The sequence below is a fragment of the Pithys albifrons genome, chromosome 1 (assembly GCF_047495875.1).
Source record: "Pithys albifrons albifrons isolate INPA30051 chromosome 1, PitAlb_v1, whole genome shotgun sequence".
Classification (NCBI taxonomy): Eukaryota; Metazoa; Chordata; class Aves; order Passeriformes; family Thamnophilidae; genus Pithys; species Pithys albifrons.
In genome coordinates, this window is record NC_092458.1 from 78,753,176 (window position 1) to 78,774,480 (window position 21,305).

Here is a 21,305-nt window from a genome sequence, read left to right on the forward strand (position 1 = left end):
CTTCCCAAGGTGGGGGGATGCGAGGAACCAGCCACACCGTTCCGCGGCAGGGCGAGGTTGTCCCTTCGGGGGCGTCCCCCGCTGAGCCCCCGCTTCCCGCCCGGCTGTGCTGCGGGTCCCGGGAGGTGCCCGGCGGCGGACAAAAGGGCAGCGCGGCCGGGCCGGAGCCGCGGGGCTGGAGGGAGGCGCGGCGGGGCCGGAGCGCAACGCCCCGGCGGCCGGAAGACAGGGCGGGGGGTGAGGGTGGGGAGAGGGGAGGGAGGCCCGGCCCGGCTGAAAAGGAGGGCTCGTCTGCCGTCCCGGAGCCCCCCAGCCCTCGGTCCTGCCCCGCGGGCGTCCCGCACCATGGCGCTGTCCTGGAGGAGCTGGCTGGCCAACGAGGGAAGCAAGCACCTCTTCCTGGTAGGGGCAGCCCCGGGGGAGTCCCCTCAGCGCGGCTGCCCCGCGGAGGAGGCTCAGGAGGGGGTCGCGAGGGAGCTGCAGCGGCGGGGCCGGCCCGGGCGGCGATGGGCTCGGCGGGCACCGAGCAGCTCCGCGGGCCGGGCGGCGCAGGAGGTGCCGCCGTGCCTGGCGGGAGGCGCGGGATGCCCGCGGGATGCCGATGCCCGGGCGGGATGTGCTCCTTGCGCGTCCCGGTGCGCGGCTGGCAGGGATGTGCGAGGGTGCCATGACCCGGGGCAGTGCGGGCGTCCGTGCCCTGCCGGGCTCGGCACACGCCGTACGTGTGTTTGCGCTTTGTTGGATTCTTAGGGAAAGGTGGGGGGCAGAAGACGCAGCTTCTTGGAGGTCAAGTTCTTCCTTCCTTTGTCTCTTTGTTGCTGTGTTTTTATTCTTTCAGTATCTTATTTGCAATGTCCAGCTAAAAATTTGGAGTGGTATCTTGTGTGGGAGGGCTTCACCAGCACTCTCTTAAGTCACAAAGTTTTGTGAAGTTCGATGAAAGTGGAAATTTCGCACATAGGGTCTATTCCTTTCAATGTTTGATATTTAATGTTAATATATTAAGTGTTTGAAGCTTGTTTTTCCATTCCATTTACATATATTTATGAAACTACAGACCAGTATGAGTTTTATGAATGAAATTAACGCTGAGAAGTTTGCACATGTAACTTTCACTTACAATCTCTAATTTCTGTTTCATTTCAGTTTTTCTGGCTCTCCCTCAATGTATGGTTCTTCTGGAAAACCTTCCTGCTCTATTATCAAGGGCTGCAGTATTATTATTTGCATCAGATGTTAGGGGTGAGTGACCCGGACCTTACTTTTTGCCCTGGAAAACTGGGATGCTGGGAAATGGGAGAGGGGCAGAATGCATTTGCTAATCAAGAATGACACAAACTGTCTGTTAACTCTTCAAAGTGGGGAAAGAACAAGTAAGAAGTCACTGGGATACTTCTTACAGTTATTTAGGAGTAGAAAGTGAATGCTGTTGAGAAGAAAATAGCCAGTCAAGTGTGGGACAGCTGTTTTTGCCCCTCCTCTCCTCTCTCCCAGTGCTCCCAGCTGCAGACAGGCTCACAGGAACACAAACATGCCCAACAGATGACTGGAGCTCCACTTTTCATCATCAAAACATTAGCCAAGCTATGGGCTCATGATGGCGAATTCTTTCTAATCCACTGTTATATACATATTTGCCTAAGGACTTCTTTTAATAACTCTTAGTTCTTTTCAGTCTGTCATTCTCATAGATCCTCTGTTCTGTGTAAATCACTGTAATCTATATGAATTTTATAATTAGTTTTGTTTTCTAATAATAAAGTTTTGGATTCTGAATGGTTTAATGAGGTTTTGAGTATTTTGATTTAGCCAGGGTGACATCCACCACCACCAAGTGAATCCAAAAAGATAATTTAGACAAGTTGGATATCGGTCTGTCTTGGGAAGTTTTCCACAGCTACACCATTGCAATTGAAAACCACTTCCATCTTGATAAAATTTTCTCTTTTTTTCTTTCTCTTTGTTATTGATTCAGATGTGTTCAAGAATGAATCTTAGTACAAAAGAGAAGGGAATGAAAATACTTAAATCCTTCATGGTGATGGCTTTCTTGTCAGAAAAACCATGAAAATGTGTTTAATTTTACCTTAATCTCTAATGAATTTGCAGCTCAGTGTGTCCATTTGAAAATTCTATTTGTTCCTGGCAGAACAAGTGGGTTGTTTGTAAAGGGAATCTTCTTGGGTAACATGTTGGGCCAGATTGTCAGCTGGTATCAATCAGCAAGTTTTCTCAATTCGAGTGACTTGTCTGCCTTGTACCAGCTCATCATCTGGTCTCTTTGTTTGTTTGTTTTCTTATACTTCAAAATCAAAGACACATACAAAGTAACTTAATGTGTATTCAGAACCTTTGAGGTGATTCACGCAATAGATTCCTTGTTTTGGTCAGGAGATGAGGACCAGGAGGTCATGCTTTTGAGTTTAACAGTGTCTGCAACTGTGGGAAAAAGTACCACAGAAATTTAGATACTTTTTAATATGAGGTGAAAAGTGAAGAGCTAAGTCTAAAACATAGTTTTGGTCAAAGTTCTGAAACTAATTTTAAAATTTCAAAAATATTAAAGACTGTAAAATTTTCTTGCTATTCACATTTTACAGTTTGTCTAGCTATAATCAGGAAAGCCCTTCTCTTCAGTATATTTGTATATGTGCATTAATCATAGAGATTATTTTGCAGTGGTTGGGAAAACTGAACCCAGTCTTATTTCTTCAGAAAATGGCATATGCATGCCTATATTACAGCTGCTGTTACCTTTCACAGGGATTTTTGCCTCTCTTCTTTTACTGTGTTGTTTTGGGTAGAAAAATATGCCCTCGGCCCATCTGCTTAACCAGTCTCCTCTCTGCTCCATACATGTGTGTGGGGTTTGTGATGCCTCTGTGCTGTTTCTTGATGTCTGAAAATTTTGAGATGTAAGTTCTTCATTTATAATTCAACAGCTGGTATTTTTTGTCTTAACAGAATGAACTCTTTTATACATGCTTTCATGACAACTGAGTCCATTTCTCTTGTTTTTCAATGAGGTCTGCTAAGGAGGGTTGTTTTTTTAACTCACTCTCACTTTGGATGCTACAGTAGCCTAAAATTTCCTTAAGAAATTTTACGCTTGCAGCACTGGAAGATTACCACAGGTAATTTTGTTTACCAAGTAACAGAATGGAGAAGAAGAAGAGTTACTGTGGGAAATCAGATTATGATATGAAACGAGATCTTGGACTGAATATCCTGAATATATTCAACTGTGCCGCGTTTTCACATGCCATTTCTTTCTGATATGGAGAGAATAAGGTTGCTCTTTCATTCTGTGGTCACTGAAGGGATTTACTTCAGTTCTCTGCAGAATGAGGCTCAGTTTTATTCTTTTCCAGTTGCATTCTCTGGAATGCTGAACAAGATACATAGCACAGGATTTTAAAATTGTTTAGGTACCTAACTCTCACTCAGTCTTTCAATGACAATTTTCCCATCCTTAATTTTATACCTGTGTAAAGGCACTAAGAGTGTGATGTCCTGGAAGTGCAAAGAGAACTAAGTAAGTCAAAGGCACTAATGTGATAGATTAATCAGAGTATTATATAATACAAAATTTCATGGGTAAATTTATATTGTGTCAAATATCTCTGCTTTGGTCAGTTTAAGTCCTGTTCATGACGCCATGAACTCTTCACTGTGGAATCTCGATCCCTGGAGGTTTTCAAAACCTAACTGGGCAAAAAATCATGAGCAAAGTTAACCTGAGTTTGGTGTTGAACTTGCTTAGAGCAGGAGGTTTGAATAGAGACATTCCAAGGTCCCCTCCAGACAGAATAATTCTGTGATTGTATAATGGCTTGCAATGAAAGTTCTCCAGAACCTAGTGGATGTAAACCGCTTTCTGGTACTTTTGCTTTGATGAACCATCCCTTTGGATACTGAATTGCTTGTAATGCTTCAGAGCATAGTCTTACTGTGTGAATGCATTCATTGCCACTGGTTTAGGAACATGATTCAGATAAAGAATCTCATTTTTTTTATAATTTGATAAATGTTAATTTGTTGTCTTATATTGTTAAAGAAGATGAGCCTGTAAAGAAATACCCAGCAGACATGGACTTCTTATAAAAGCATGTGCCAAAGAGGAAAGGAATATTCTCATCTTCATGTTTGATAGATGCTGCAATGTGTAGTATGCCTGAGTTACATACAGAAAGGAAGAGTCATAAATTACTTGACATGACTCCAAAATCTTGATTGTTGGATATTTTGTGTCTTCTGAGTTAGAGAAATTGCCTAGATGATTAATTTCTTTATGGACTTCAAGATTTTGCCCTTCAGATTAGCTTGGCTTGTGCCTGACCAAAAAATTCAGTCCTAAATTTGGTACTGGCCTTACAGAACTGAAGTCTTGCTTTTAACAGCTTGAGTTTCCCATGAACAGAAAGAGCTTTGGGCTCATTTTGCCATAAAAGATCTCTTTTTTCCTTATTCCCTCCCTTGTCCCTGCTCAAATAACTGTAATGTAGTCAAATGTTAATGCAAGAGATAAACTTCTGAGTTACAGACCAAAGGAAAGAATATACATTTTCAGAAGGATCTCTTTGAGAAAAGATTGAATAACTGAAAATGGGATTGAAAAGAAAAACTGCTGCCTCACTTTATCCATACAGTTGCTGCCTTCTTACTGTGCAGTATTCTACATAGCATTTGTCATCTTTATTCACTTCTTGGAATATGTTCCAGACGTTCCAGTAACTTTCATGTCTCTCCTTGCTAGTTTATTGTAACAATAGAGATTTTCTTAATCGTGGCCAAATTCTGCTTTCATTGAACAATGTGCAACCACACTGCAGCCTCCTTACCCCCCACATGTAAGCACTGGAAGGAGCTGTGTATCTTGATCTGTTTTTCCCAGTGCAGTGTGTTTTTGTGATTTAGTTGTCTTTTTGACCAGGCTGTTTGGGGATTGCCCTTTAGAGTGTGACATGTAGCAAAAAAATGTATAATAATAGACTGATGTTGCTATGTAAGATATATATATATATATATATATATATACACACACACAGTTTCTTAATGAAGACTGAGGGTGTTAAAAGACTTTATCTAGCTAATCCCCTTGAATTAGAAAGTAAATCTCTTCCTGCCATCTCTTTGCCTCATTCTAGACTTTTTGTTAGCCAAAACATTTTTCCTTCAACCTTTTGCCTTCTGCAGCCCACATCTTAGTATCATTGCTGAGATTTATTCTGTTATATCCAGGGATGAACATGGGTTTTTACACCATATATCTTGTCTGTTTGCATCCTTTCCAACCCCCCCCACACCTCCCCCAAGTATTAAGTTTTATGGGAAAACTTTCACCTTTGCAGAACTTTCTGTGAAACTTTTTGTGAAACTACTACAGTAGAAGTATATCTCAAATGATTAACTAAAATTTTTACTATTGTATCATCAAGTGGATGTTAAAAATAGTCTTATCATCATTGCTCCTCATTCTAAGAGGATCATGGCATAATACTCTATGTAGAACAGAGCTGGAGTATGGTCAAAATGTTTCTTTACTTGTTTATTCATTATATTATGTATTGTTGCAGATTTTCCATGCTAGTCCAGCATGGAAATGGTAGGTTTTGAAATAAAATAGCTGCATCATGTTCCAGAAGACTGTTTTTATGCATGATATTACCTACTGTCTTGTGATAAGGGAAATAATTAAACATTAAAGGAAGCCCTTAGTTGGAGACATTGCATCATTTTGGTGTGGCTGTGACTCAGATAGGACACTAAGCAACTTCCTGCTCTGGCCATGACTTGCACTGTACTGTGAATCTCTTGTAAGGACTTGGGTATCCTTAATTCCTTGTTTCATGACCACATTTTTGGAGTTTAGGTCATGCTGCATGTAGGAGAATCAATGTTTAAGCTCTTGTTGCTGATTACATGTAAAACACTGTTGTGCTTTGTGGTGTTGCTTTAGAAGAAGGATAATCTGGAACACTCAAATCTGAAAGATAACTTGAGATCCCTTTCAGTCTGTATGCATCATTCTGCCTGGCACAAAAAGAAGCCTGTAACTCAGCAACACTGACAAGTATTTTTTTAAATTGTCAGTCCTGAGGTCAGGATTCTAACACTAAATTAACTGACTAATAGATTAATGAAGATGAATCTTTGGTCTGAAATCCTGTAAATGAATACACTGCTTGGAGATTATCAGAGAAGTTGGAAGCTATTACTGAATTCAAGGTTAAGTTAGTTACTTTCTTCAATTTGAATGATTGATTAAAGCAGAAGGAGGAGTGCATCCTACACAAAGGCACTGTGTATAAAATGGGAATGTGACCTAAGCATGTAGACGGAAAGAGAAGAAAAACCTTCAAAGAATCTGTGTGGTTAGTTACAAGTGAGCAGTGAGAATATTGATTTTCAGTAGTGCAGGGAAGATAGCCCATACGTTATGAAGGAGCTAAAAATATTGTGGCCATTGTCCTCTCCTGGTACTTCTCCCCTCCTATAATATATCGAACTTCTGATTCATATATGCAAGCAGAAGACTGAAGTTGAAAAGTTGAATTAACACTGAGAATTGAGCTGCTGTTAAATTCTTTGTGTAGAAAATTGCAGTTTTTGGTGTTTTTGGGTTTTTTTTCCAAATATGGTTTAAAAATATTGCACCACTTAGTCTTAAAATAATTTTTAGGGGGTTGCAGTACATGAGTTTGAGATTTACAGAGTCCTTCCTTGAAACCTTCCATCTGCAGGAACAAAACCAAGACAAACCTTGTAGAAGTTTTCCCGTGTTCTAGTAGGTTTCCACTACCTTTGCATTTTCCTTCCTTTCAGCTGCTTCATGGTTTAGTTGCCAGATCTCCAGCCAGATCTGAAGGGCGTAAGCGGAATAATTGCTATGCATGCAATTCAGTTCTGTCCTTCATCTTAGATTATCAGTGCTCTGTTACTCAAGACAAGGAGTACTCTATGAAGAAAAGGAAGTTGGGTTGAAAGAAGGCATGTTGTGTAGCACAGTTTGTCCCACCTAAAAAAAATAATTACTTTTAGCTGCTTCAGTACTGATGTGGGGGGATGTGGGGGAGTGGTCTGTCACCTGTGTTTACAGAGCAGCATGTGGTTTCTGAGTCTTCCCAGAACCTTTCAAGTTACCTTGAACCATGGAAGATAGAAAAATTTCGAAAAAAGTCTTCCAGAGAGAGCATCAGGTGTGGTGTCTGTACTGTATCATGACCTGTTTACGGTCGTGGCTTGTAGATAACGAAGTCTTGAAAAACAGAATCACTTTACTTTCAGATGTGGATTTACAGTATTCTACCTTTTTTTTCCTTTGATACAAGATGGGCCTAAAAGGTGAGAGAGGACAGTATTTGTTTAAGTCTTTCTGTATTCTACTGCCCTGTATGTTTTGCAACTATGTATTGAGCATTTCTGTGCACAACAATGGCAAATAATGTTCATCTCTGTATTTGCAACTGACAAACTTAGGGGTATTCTGAGCTACACACTAAGTTACTGTAGCCCTCAACCTGGTTCTGAAATCTTTTGCCTAACAGAGAAAGCTTATTTCCCCTGCTTTGTTGGCAGCAGTGCACAGAACAGCCAATGAGAACTGACTCTGCTTCTCTGTACTATTTTGTATGTTGTGTGAGCATAGCCAGGAGTACATATGGATTTCTGTGGGTCTGTATGTCATACAGGGATAGCTGGACAACTTACATTCTGGAGTCCTTTTCCTGCTGCTTTGGAGAAGGTGGTGGTTGATTGTCTGGAGAAAAAAATCTAGCCTAGTTTTTAGGATTTGAGTTTGTGGATGGTCCAGTTCCCTGCTACCCTTGCTACAGATTTACTCTGAATTCAGGTAATCCTTTAGGGTTTTTTTTATGCCTCCTTGCCCCTCTGTCAAATGGGATAACAGTGTACGTGGTACTGGGTAGGCAGAGTAGAGAGGGATATGATCAAATACTTGGATTTAGTATCAGCAAAGCTGGATAAAACAGTGTCCAGCAGAGATTTTGAGCATGTTTTATTTTTTTCCTTTTTGATCCTACAGAAATTTCACACACTAGTAACATGAAATAATACTTTTTTTCCCTTCTTTTTCTTAAGACAATAATAACTTTAGAAAGAAAAGAGGATTATATTTCTCTCATTTCTTAGCTGCTTAATAAAGACATATATTGCCTTTTAGGCCCAGTGAGTTGCCTTGGAGCAACAGTCATCCTTTATGCTACTATTGTTTAAAAATCCAACAATGTACTATGTTAATTTGTTACTATGCCATTCAGGCAATGCAGAGGAAGTTAAGAAACTGATCAGTTGGAAATAATTTGGAAAGAATTAGTTTCATGGTGATATTTTTAGCTTTTGGATATATATTAAGAGCAAACTTAGTACAATGTTTTTCTTCTTGGTCTCACATGAATTTTGATCCTAAGCAAGCTAAATATGCTTGTTGCAGCAAACGTTGTCCAACTTTATTTTTCAGAATAAAATCCTACATGAATTCTTGATAACAATATTTGAATGATGCTTTTCTAGAAATGCATGTCATAGTGATAGAAGAAGTTATTTACTGGTCTTGGTCTTTTTTCTTTTTTCTCCTTTCTATAGTTGCTGATAGCATTGAAATAAGGTTAATGTAGGGGCATTTTTCCAATGTAATTGCACTATGAATGAATATTTGCTGTATTTTTTACACAGTGGCAACAAACCAAAGGAAGATTAATACGGTACCTTTTTCTGCCATCATTGCCGATTCATGTTTTTTGTACCAGTTAAATTGTTTGGTATTTTATGTTGATTGTAGAATCAAAGAATATGTTGAGTTGGAAGGGACCCAACTCCTGGCCCTGCAAAGGGCATCCCAAGAATCACACCATGTGCCTGACAGTTGGAACACATACATTTTCAGGCTGGTGAACCAAAGATAAATTTGCAGGTGCAAGCTGCTGAAATAAGAATGGAATTTATCTCGAGACCTTAAGCTGGTGCAGCAGTGAGAAAATAAGCCTGCTAAACTCTGCAAAAAGACACATCTAAAAAGCTGTTTTTATAAAGTTAAAATGAGCTATATAGAGACTGCTTGAATCCAGCAATTTTATGAAATATATATTACTTAATATTTCACTGTAGCTGTGTGATGTTAGATAGTTTGCATAGTGTATGTAAGTTTTAGAATTGTGTGTAACTCTGTGGAGATACAGTCCTGAATAAAGCTCTTCTTGTAGTTACTATATCCCTGCACAGAACATAAAAAGTGTTAATGTAAACATAGTGGGCTCTTCTGTCCTTCTGCCCATGATTCCTCAAGTAGCTGTAACCTATGACGAAGAGGACCACGAAATAAACTACCAGAAAACCCCAAAATTAGATGCAGTCAAGTGCTTTATTTAACGATAGAGGTAGAAGCCTCTTAAAGCCTCATAAGAGCTCACTGTAACCGTATCTGTGAGAATTCAGGCATCACAACACCTGACAGTGCTGTCCAAGTGCTTCTTGAACTCACAGAGCAATCATTTCATTTATTTAGCACCATACAGTCTTGATTTTAGACTATTCCAAACTAAACTGTTTTGTTGAAGTTTTGTAAGAAGAATTGTTGTGCCTGATAAGGGAAGTCTTAGATAACTGATGTCATGCCTAGTTTGTTTTAACAGAGACAACATAAATTCTTGAGAAACTAATGATGTATCACATAGGCCGTACAAGGGAAATTATTAAAATTTTCTAACAGTCTTACTTATTGTACTGCACCTTTTTTCCGCTTTTGGGTGTTAGTCAAGAGCTACAAAAATTATTCAGTTTATTGTTCGTGTTTTCATAACATTAGTTCTACATAATTCTTGTGTTTTTCAAATCATGCTCATTTAATCACTAAAATACTGTAGCATGTAAGCAAGCACTAATAAAAATGCTTATATGTTTTTAATGACTGTGTTTTTGAAGTTACTGCTTTCATGAGGTATATAGCTCATTTTTAGCTTTCCTTTAGAGGATTTAGTGAAAATAGAGAGTCTTGTATATTGGAACAGCACATTATAGAGACATTTTACTTGCCATTAAGGCCAGTCATTTCAAGAGTATGGGCCATTTTATCTCATAGTTCAAAAATATTTACAAGTCACTTTAAGCTACTTTAGTGGGCAAGGATAGACAAATATATTTTTGTGGTTATTCATATTTTTCTTTTTTTAATTGCACTTCTGAGTGGGAAGTGACACTCTTGTCATGCAATCATGCTTGAGATCTTGGAAGGTATTCTTAAGTGCAGTTATTTTGTTTATTTTTACTAGTTTATATATTGATCCATAGTAATTATAAATTTTTGAATTTCAAGACTTTTCTAACAATTTTTGTAAAAGAAGGTATTTCCACATGAATAAACTGTCTTTTTTCTTTCCAAATTTGTTTTTTCTTATTAACAAAGTTCTGAATATAATAGACGTTTTACAGATTGATCTTTTTGACTGAGAAAGTAACAAATGCTCATTTTTTGACAGTTTCATCTTGAAAAATGAATAAATCTTTAGTAATTTTTATTAACTTATTTGTACGTGTTCATTTCACATACTAATGCACTGATTGAGTTATCTTTAATATTATAATACTTTTTTATTAATTTCTTTAGGAGTTGAAAAACTTGGGGTTCTGAGAACATTGTAAGAATTATCCTTCCAGAAATCTGTTGACAGTCTGAAAGCATCTTTTATATAAGATAGTAAAATGGTAATTCAACTTAATAGCCGGGAGAACAATGGCATTTTGCTAACTTTTTAAAAAATCATAAACAAATGAGATAATATAATAAGATTAAAAATATGGGGTTATGACATGAATGTGTGCTTTGTTCATTTATTTGACAAGTGCTTTTGTTCTAATTATGTAAGTTCCAAATATATCAGTGAAAGCATTAGTGAAATTAGATTTCATTACAGTTCCCAGCTATTGAGCTATTTAAACTAAGGAAAACCTACTTTCTTTAGGTCCAAATATGGCATTGCATGATGTGAATGGATGAGGAGTTCTGTGACAATTCCTTGAAACAATATGACCATTTCAGTTTGATTGAATTGATATTTTTTTACATCTTTTTGTGACTTGTTTACCAGAAAATCATTAAACTTAAGTGGCTGTCTAGTGTCTTTATAGTAATTATTGCTCTTTTATATTTCATTATGCCTATTGGAACTTTCAGGTGGTTTCTCAGTGGACAGTTATTGTTGTCTCAGATGGTCTTGTTCCCTGTGACTTTGAGTACTGATGGGGATATGGGATCTTTCAGTAGAAAGCTGTCATTTGTTGACATTACTTTTGACAAAATAAATTTTTAATAGATTATTGATGCAAGAGTGAGAACTGTTTTCTTCCCTCTAGGAACAGGATAACATGCTGTGTGTACAGTGGTTTTTTCCAGTGTAATAAAACATAATGAAACACCACTATTCTGATGAATCAGAGAGCATGGGAACTGTTTGATTTCACAGCAAAGGAAAAGAAAATGAATAGTGACACGTGCCATTCCTTTCTCCCTGCAATCTAACTCTTGCAATATTTGTTCAGCTAGGATTGTGTGTTAGCAGAGCTTCAGCATCTGTCCTCAATCTCAACTGCTGCCTGGTACTGCTACCAATGTGCCGTGTTATCTTGGCCTTCCTGCGAGGATCTCAGAAGGTAAGTACTGTCCTCAGAAAGCAGCAGCTGAGAAGAGGTCCCTGGTCACTCTTTAGTCAATAAAAAACAGAAAAAGAACCTGTTATATCCCTGGTTATTACACAGTATGTGCTTGCATGGAACTTGACGTTCAGCCTAAGTCCATGACTCCTGTGAAGAGAATGCCATGACTGGCACTGTCTGTTTTGATTTGACCTGTTTTGATGACAGTTTCTTCAGTGCATGTTTGAAGGATGGGGATTTGCTCTGGAACTGCAACTAGATGAAGTCTTCTCCATCTTTCTGAACTCTTATATCAGAGGCATCTGTGTCCTCTCTACTGCTTCCTTGTAGAATTTAATAGAGCAAAACCAACTTTGTTTCTGCATGACATTGTGTCCTACTGAAGATGACAGAACTTTAAATAAAAATACCCAACCTGTTACATTCATTGTTGTGGGAGATTTAAACATGTTCTGGCAAACCTAAGAGGGTTTGTTTTCTGTACCAGTATTCGGTAAACAATAGTTTAGTTCCTTTCTGATTCACAGGTTGCTTTTACATAAATATGGATAATGCTTTTGAGGAACATTTGCTAGATGGTTGCAAATTGAACCTGTGAATTCTGTTCATCATGTGACAGTACCTATAAAATTTGATGCCTATAGATGCATGAATATCCAAATATACCATTCCTGTTGATCTTGCTTATAAAAGCGTCAGTGATGCCTACAGAATTAGTGATGGGATTCCCAGATTTCAAGGCCAGAAGGTATATTACATGCTCTTGACATTTATTATTACAGATCTGACTGTAATTTCTTCATTAAGTCCTCAAAATTGTGTCCTTGCCCTAATTCAGTAGTCTTTACATTTTAGTACCATGCTTCAAGGGTGTTAAATCTAGTAAAAGCTGAAGTTGCTGTTATGTTGCTGTAGTTTCTGTTAGTAGTTTATTTGATTTGTTTTAGAAGAGATTGCTTGAATTCTTTTACTAGGTTGCCAGCAAGAAAACCAGAAGGCTGCTAGACAAAAGTAAAACTTTCCATGTGACATGTGGTGTTACAATATGCTTCTTTTCAGGTGAGTTCTGAGCAGCAGTGTGATTGGGAAGCACGCTGAAGCAGTACTTTGTAGTTTTTCTTCTACAGTACATTTGGGGGTAGTCTTGCTCTGCGCTTGCCTGTCTTAAATTGTAAATGCTTTCTCGGATGCATGCAGATTTTTTGGTTCATTTTTGCTTTAAACACGTGGGCATACATTCTAATGCTGAGCCTTTCCTTAAAATTCCACTTTCTAAAAGTACAGGTATATGAGATCAGGTCAAAATTTGCCATTACAAGTGACTCTCATTGTGCCTAATGAATTTGGATGTGGAGGCAGGGTACTACAGGCTTAACTGCAGAGAGGGGAGCAATAGAGACAACTACCCAATTTGGTGAAGAAGAAATATTCTTGGCTGGGCTGGACACCTTTGAATGTTATCTCTCAGCTGAAGTATTGCAGTACAGAAATCATTGCTGTAGTGTTAAAAAAAACCCCACAAAACAATAAATTACATACAGCTTTCTGTCATGAATGTTTTTAAGCTGATTTACTTTAGAAAAAGAATCCCTTAGTCCATGATGTATATCATGCAAGTAATGTGATTATAGCTTGGTGTCTGGGTGGCCACTTTTCTTCAGGGAAATGTCCATCTCTTGTTTGCAGACCTCAGCTTTACTCAGGTTTGTTTTTTTCAGTCTTACATGTTGCTGCTCACCTGGTGAACGCTCTTAACTTCTCTGAGAATTACAATGAAGAATTTCTGACCATAAATGCAGCAAACTATCGTGGTGAGGTGAGCCAGCTATTTTTTCATATATTGCTTTTAAGCGTATAATTTCATTATATGATTGTTTTCATATTCAATTCCTTTGTACAGTCCATCCTAAGGTGTATATAGTGCTGTTGTTTTGTGCACTTAAAACTCATCATCGTGTGGATTGCTGTGGATTTTACTTCTTTCTCCAGACAAAGCATGTATTAAGCACTTTTTGTTTAAGGCAGCAGGGTTCAGTCCTATTTGATTATGAGATAGAGAATGCATTCATCAAGTCCTTTAACCTTGCACCTTGTTCTCCTGGTTTTTTTCTGCTTCTCTTTGTTCTTTGAGTGGGCCAGGCTGAGACATTTCTACTGCTTTTAGGGAAAATACATTCTGCATTTCCATTATTTAGAATATGGCGAGATTTGAAACTGATTTTGTGATTTTTTTTTTTAAGCTGCAGTGAGTGTATATATATATATATATATAGATATATATTTTTATATATATATATACATATATTATATATATATATACACATATATACATATATATGCTAAGATTGGAATTATTTGTCTGCATGAACTGGGCTGGAAGCTGACTTTGGTGCACACCTCTTGCAACCACATCAGATTCCTTGTCCAGGTACTTGCTTGTGTATTTGACACTGGAAAGGTATTTGCAGATTTTAGAAGCAAGGCCACAGTCCAGGACTCTTTCTTTTCTGGCCTACAGTCAAGTTCCCTCTTGTTTGTATTCATTGTAGTATCAAGTCTGCATTTCTTTTCTACCAGCTTCAATAGGAAATATTTACAATGACCATATCCCAGCTGCATCCTTTCCCGGAAAAGGAGAGCCTGACTCAACTCAGCCTCTTAAGGACCATCAACCAAGGTCTTCTACTCCCAGGGTGAATGATCTAATCATGGAGCTATTCAATGGCAGACATGCCAACACCAACTATTGTGCTGAGCTTCTGGGTTGAACTGAAGCACGGAGTGTGTGCTTGTATTAGGAGTGGTCTAATGGATTTAGCCTCATCAGGAATATCAGCAGCAGCTTGCCTCAGGCAAGAACTTGCCAGGGGTGTGCATGGCAGCCTCTACTAACCAGCTTTAGGAATTTCGCAATAGAAAATGGAGATAATAGCAAGTTTTTAGGAACTCTGGGATCAAACCTCCTGGATTTTAGATACTTTAGTAGCTTTTAAACATTTGTACTTGAATTCCACTTAAACCCATTTTCTAACTGTGGTTGGCAGTCTGGATGCTAGTCTTCTCTACCTGTATGTGCACATGTGTATGCAACAAGACCATAGAGAGGGACACTTCATTTTTCTTGACCTGTATGAAAACTACTCTCCTCTCACTGCATTTTACTGCAAATTTAAATGATAAAAAGTTTTCTCCACAATGAGGACAAAACCTCTGAAGTATAGGGCTCAGGGAAAGTGAGGCAGTTTCCTGTGAAGCTGACATATCCCTTCTTCCTTTCATATGTTGTGAAGGGCACAGGAACATCTGTCAGATCCTTTGTGTTCAGTCTTGCTTCACTAGAGACCCCTGCAAATCTCTTGGTAATGTAGCTGGCAGTAAAATGCTTGTCTCTTGTCGTACATTTAAATTCAAAATTTCTCCCTCTTGAGCTTCCCTCTGTCTTCCCAAAGGGATGAGGTAATTGAGTAAAGCTTTAAAAAATAATTGTCTGTAAAATTATCTGAACCCCAGTTTTTCATAACAGATCAGAATTGTCTTCAATGGGGAATGCAAAGGCTAAAGGTTTAGTTTATGTTGAATTGCAGTCAATGTAAACTGTTACCAAATACCAAAGTCATTTCTGGATTCAGATTTAGGGATTGCTTATGCCTTAAAGTGCATGAGCTTTATGAATACTTATTATTACTGCATTATTCATATAGATATAAAATCTCATATAATAATTTTTTGTTTTGTTCTTGTCTCTTTTTCAGGACCCAAGGAAAATACTTTTTGCAACTGGTAAGTCTGTTGCAAAACTGAATGAGAAAATTTGCTGCTTCTCATCATTACTCTTCAGAGAAAACTTTTTGATCCTATGTTCACATCCTCCATTTGTTGTATGTCAGCTAGCTTTAGTTGTGTTATTTGTGTCAATATAACCTGGGCTTGCTTATCCAATAGTCAGGAGGGAGGAGTTATGTAAGCCCCATAGTAGGATGAGTAGCATCTTCAAAGCTGTTGTTGTACAGATGAGTCAGCAGAAAATTAGTTTCGAACAGAGATTCTGCATAATATTAAAACCAAATTCCTAAATGATCCAATTTCTAGGAGAAGAAACATAACAGAAAAGCAGTCTTCTTTCTTCAGCTAGTTTATTTAGGGGATGGTTTGGCTTCAGTGCAATCTAAATTTTTACATGGGAATCAGACTTCAGCGCTCATAAGGAACAAACAGATTAAAACATTTTTGGTGCAGGAATTTAGAAAGGAGCAATGTTTGGGTATGGAGGGGCAGGCACAAGCCTGAGCTTTAGTGCAGGTTCCTTTACCTTCACAAGGAGGTAAAGGTTCTTCCTGATGCCATCACACTTTCACCCAACTTCATAGCATTTAGGACACAGTCCAAAGGAATCTGAGTAGACAGCAATGGATGGGGTTCTAGGTTTGTCAATCCCAGATGTACTAGAATTAGCAGCTTATGTGATGGTACTTTCCAAAAACCCTAGGGAAGGTTTCAATCAGTTGAGAGCAGAGGAAGGGAGAAAGTGAAATAATAGAATTTGAGGCATAAGTTAACTGCTAACTGGAATCAGGTTGGGTAACTGGTGTAGTTAGTGAATCAGGGATGGAAGCCTGAAAGAGGGTAGCTGACAGAGGAGGGAGTTAAAGATGGAAGGGGGTGAGAACCAAGCCATTGAGGTTTATATTTAGTATTGTATGTGAAGAAGAAGGTCTTGGAATAGAGAAGCAGTGAGAGGACCAATCACATTTTCTCCTGGCTTGTGGGGACACCTTGAGACCTCTCTAGTTGAGAGGTGAAACTCCTTTTACTGTTATACTTTACTTATATAAGGGTGTGAGACAAACTGTGGGAGGAACAAATATTCAAGGGTATAGTTAGTGAAGGAAAAAAGAGGTGGAGACAGGGTGGAGAGGAAAGACTAAAAATGCACTGATAAATTGGGGCAGGATGGTGAGTGATTTCAGTTCGATGGAGAAGATAATTAAACACTGAATATAAAAGGTGACTCGTGTCTTGAGTGACAATGTAGAAAGCTGGATCAAGTGCTTACTGCAATTGTGTTGGAAGTATTTGTGTCAGAAGGCAGTTAAATGCCTCCCTGACACCTGATCCCGTCAGATCTCGGAAGCTAAGCAGGGTCAGCCCCGGACTAGTACTTGGACGGGAGACCTTCTGGGAATACCGGGTGCTGTAGGTTCTAGTCCTGAGGACTTCACTGACACTATCCAAGCTTGCTCAGCCGTGGCAGATGAACCCTCAGGACTTAAACGGTGGGGCCAGTTCTGCACATCCTGTACCTCACCTAAAACATCCACTGTGCAGGCTGGAAGGGCACACCTACGTGGGGACAGCCCTTCCCAAATCTTCGTTCAGCGAAGCTGAGCCACACACATTTGTGTCAGAGGGGAGATTCATTGCATGCTACACATCAAATTAGATTAAGAAAGAAGAAATGAAGGAGGCAGTGGACAGAATGCATATTTTTTATTGCAATTGCTTTTAATTATGATCTTTCCATGAAGGAGTGAAATTAAGTTTTTTGTGCAGGTCATGATAAAGCTTCCATTGGTTGTAGAGCTGAGATTTTTCACAAAGTTTGTAAAACTGAGAAGTGATTTGGGATGTATCAGATTTTGGGATCAGACTTTTCAATGTGTGGATATTGAAAAGTTTATAAAAAGATTGTCTCTTTATTGCTAAAGTCTAAAATCACAATCAATTATTAAAAAAATTAGCTTGCTCTTGTCATTAGGATGTGATATTGTAAGAGATCATGGACCATTACAATATGTGGGTTTGCCGTTTACATCCATGAAAGCTGGTTGAGACATTTGTATTTTGACATTAAGCTGCACTTATTTAGATTTATGCTTGGTGACTTGCCTGACTGACTTTGCTTAAATCCAAACATGTGGCTTTTAAGGTGACTAGAAACTATGCTGAAAAGGTATAATTCTTTGAGGAGTAAAAGGTATTGATATGATGCTTCGTAGATTTTAGGCTCTTAATTCCTGGGATGGCAATTTTGAAGATAAGACACTCAGAAAAAGTGGTAACTTGGGTATTTTTCAGTTCTGTCATTAAGATGGTGACTTACTGTGCTTCATGGGCAGGATTCTGCTTTACTGTAGGATCACAGAATATGCTGAGTTGGAAAGGACCCATCAGGATCATTGAGTCCAACTCCCAGCCCTGTGCAGGATGCCCCAAGAATCACAGCATGTACCTGAGAGCATTGTCTAATGTACCATGCTCTAGAAATACTTTTTCTCTCCTTTGATATAAACAAGAGCTGAGGATAAACTAGTTCTGATACAATCTGCATTTGAGCAAAAGAATCCAACTGTTAATATTTTTAAACTTTCCTTCTGAAATGCTGCCTGCAGATCACTGTCACAGACCTTGCTCTATGGGCAACAATTTCAAGCATGATACAGTGCCATGGAGATTAATTTCAGGCTCTTCCTCATTCCCGAATGAAATGGGTTGGCAAACAATTGTAGGGACAGCTTGCACAGAAATTGACTTGCTTGGAATTCTCTCCCTGACTAGGTTTTTAATTGTGATGATCAACAGAGTTTAGGATTTGGAATAAGAAAGAAATGCAGAAACTTATACAGTCAGTCTTACAAATAAACAGTCTTTGTTCTTAGTTACCTGCTTAGAGACAGATGTCACGAGTAAAAGATTACAGGAGTGAAGACTAATATAAAATTAGTGATACATGATGAAATGCAAGGGAAAGGGTAGTTTTCTCTGAGAAGGTGGGAAATTACACAACAACTCTCCTTTCTTATCTGGTTTGATACGTGAATTGTCCTCAGGAGACAAATACAAGCATGAGTGTGATTAAATCATGATTTGTATATCTAATTCCACTTTCTTAAAACATCGTGCTAGACGAGTATGCATCTTCACAGTTCAAATGTAAGTGATCTTATGTCCCTTTTAGTTCCAGGCCTGACTGGAGTTATTATGGTGCTAGTATTATTCCTAATGTGTACAGCTTCCACCTATGCCATCAGGTAAGACGTAGTCTGATCATTATGCTGCAAATTGCCATTTTGGTAATCATATTCACCTACTGACTAGAGTGTTAAAAATACAAGTTTTCTTGCCCTCTCCCCCCCGTTTGTTTTTTTTTTGCTAAGTTGCAGTGAAATTAGCACAGTGAATTTTATATTAAAACAATTACAAAACCTGATTTAATTTCCTTTTGAGGATGAATGTGCTCTGTTAAAAATGTGGACCTTTAAAAATTCATTTTTTTTTCTTTATTCTGTTTGTACAGGGAAGCAGTAAACTGAGCATATGGAAAGTTCTGTCCAATGCGTAAATGAAGTGCACTGGAAGTAAAATAAGATAATATCCTTATCTCAATTATTTGCACCAATTACCTGTAACAACAAACTGTACAACAGTATCAAAAAGACCCCCAGTAATGAAACATACCAACACAAAATTATGCTACTTAAGTAGAGTGTTGCTTTTTAAAGTTCTGCTTCTCGTTATCACATATATTCTTTTTAATGTGAATTACAATTCTAAGCTGCAATGCACTGTTGGCTCAAAGCAGCTTATGTGGTTTCGAAAGGTTTAGTCCTGCAGTGGCTTCACATTCTCTACCAATATTATTGAACACATATGATAATAACTGTGAGTTACTGGTACCTTGGAGGATCTAGCGCAGTGCTGTAGTTTTTTTTAAGGCTTGGATTCTGCAATTGAACATATAAAAATAACCCCTGCATTTTTATAGCAGTTGACTTCAAAGACTGTAAATCCATCATCTCAATTCACCCAACATGGAAGGATACGTTAATTATGTATCTTCAAGCATCAATGGTACTCTATTTATCTGAGTTACATATGCAACTTGGAACTTTGCTGAGCTAATCTGTCTTTCCTGAGTAGAAATGTTATCAGGCAGTGTTATCTTGTGATTTGGGAAAGTAGTTCAGCAAATACTGGTGCATTTTTAGTAGACAAGGTTACTTCCAGGGTTGAGACCTTTGTGAGGTACTGCAGACTACAAAAGTGCAGGGTTAGACTGCTGCATGAGATGTCAGGATGGTTGCACACTGCATACTTCATACAGATGGCTGTACTAGCAAAAGAAAGGCAGTTTTGGGAAGATGGAAAAATAAAAGAATTACTTCACTCTGCAGCAGTAAGCCAGAACAAAGTCCTGTTTTCTTCAAGGCCATAATAAATTAGAAAAAAAAAAGGAGAACATCATGTATTAATGATTGGGAAACTTAGAAAAATAGATGTAGCTATAAACCTATTCTTGGAAATAGTTTTGTGGTTCATGCAACATCTTTTGAAGTTACATGCTTTTTATTTATTTTCACAGTTATTGTAACGGCAAATACTTTCACCTGCAAAATTCTAAAGTAGATTAACCAAAACTAAAGTTAAATTTTCAACTTACCTCAAATGGTCAGGACTTTACAGAATAATAAATATACTAATTCTATGAATAATGTCTATTTCAAGCTGTAGAAGGTAAAAAAAAATAAATGTTCTGAAGAACTATAAACATATGTGTATCACTAGGAAGATTGTTGAATGTATTAGAATACTGCATGTGTCTGTAGGATAGACAGTGTAAGTATATGAGTAAGAATTGCATAATTATTATAATATTGGAAAATATGCTTCACAGTAAGCGGTTCAAGGATTTATATGCCCTTAATTTAAGGAGGTGAAGGTCACAGGGCTTGCTTATGTTTAGGGAAATTTGATATATATGAGGAAGCAGGATTTTATATTAGGGTTATCTGTAGGAGTGCTGAAAGAAGAATAAAGTGCTCAACTGGCTGGAAGCTGACATTTAGGTGTATTCAAGACATGTACAAGAAGTGTACAGTAATTTTAATCAGTAACAATAATTAGCTGTTGAAAGCAACACATCAGAAGCAGTCCAGGGATTGACTCTCCATCACTGAAATTTTGAAAAATTGGTGCATTCTGAAAAAAGTGCTCAAGATGCAATAAAAATTAGTTCAATATGCAGCTTTAGGTATTATAGCAAAATACCAAATTAAACTAGAGCTGTCCTTGTTCCTGCCCTTGGCATGGGTGAAGGAAGTAAATTATCTTTAAGGTCCCTTTTAACCCAAGCCATTCTAGGCTTCTATTGCCTGTTTTGGGACTGAGGTTGAATTTTACTCTGTACCTTCCAATCATGCTTCTCCTCCCCACACCATCATCCTTTATTTTCTCCTTACTGATATTTACTGCCATAACTTCTCACAGATACTGATGAGTGACTGCATGGAAATGCCTACCAGGGTGTGGGGAGTTAGTTTGAAATGGTTTGAGCAACTAAAAGGAGGAAAAAATGCTGACATAGTGTTGACTGTGGGGAATGATGGCAGGGTGGAGGGGGAGTTGCAGAGTCCCTCGCTGTTGCTGGGTTCCTTCCTTTGCTTCCCTTTTTTCACCTTTGCTTCCTTTCTTGTTCCTTCACTTGCTTGGATTTTATTTTGGTAGCCTGTGGATTGTCAAAATTATTTTTTCTCTTGTGAAAAAGTAAGTCCTATATTGACAGATACAAATGCAGTGTATGTGTCAGTTGTATTGAAGCAAGGGCAGTTAGCTGGTTATGTTGAAAACCATAGGAGGGGAAA

General features: G+C 38.3%; 1 protein-coding gene across 6 annotated transcripts in view; it reads left to right on the forward strand.

Annotated features, from left to right (window-relative positions):
* The first annotated feature begins 269 nt into the window (after positions 1-269).
* NOX4 (NADPH oxidase 4) overlaps positions 270-21,305 on the forward strand; it is a 110,299-nt gene continuing 89,263 nt past the window's right edge. For 5 of the 6 annotated variants that reach the window (XR_011697888.1, XR_011697889.1, XR_011697891.1 and 2 more), the window contains exons 1-7: positions 270-402; positions 1,147-1,242; positions 11,554-11,664; positions 12,642-12,726; positions 13,386-13,483; positions 15,420-15,447; positions 18,623-18,695. Coding sequence is in view for 3 of the 6 variants with exons in the window: in XM_071555981.1 (XP_071412082.1) it covers positions 346-402; positions 1,147-1,242; positions 11,554-11,664; positions 12,642-12,726; positions 13,386-13,483; positions 15,420-15,447; positions 18,623-18,695 (548 nt within the window). In the remaining 3 variants the exon portion in view is untranslated. The remainder of the gene's footprint in view (positions 403-1,146; positions 1,243-11,553; positions 11,665-12,641; positions 12,727-13,385; positions 13,484-15,419; positions 15,448-18,622; positions 18,696-21,305) is intronic. The other variant, XM_071556003.1, reaches the window with a different exon arrangement.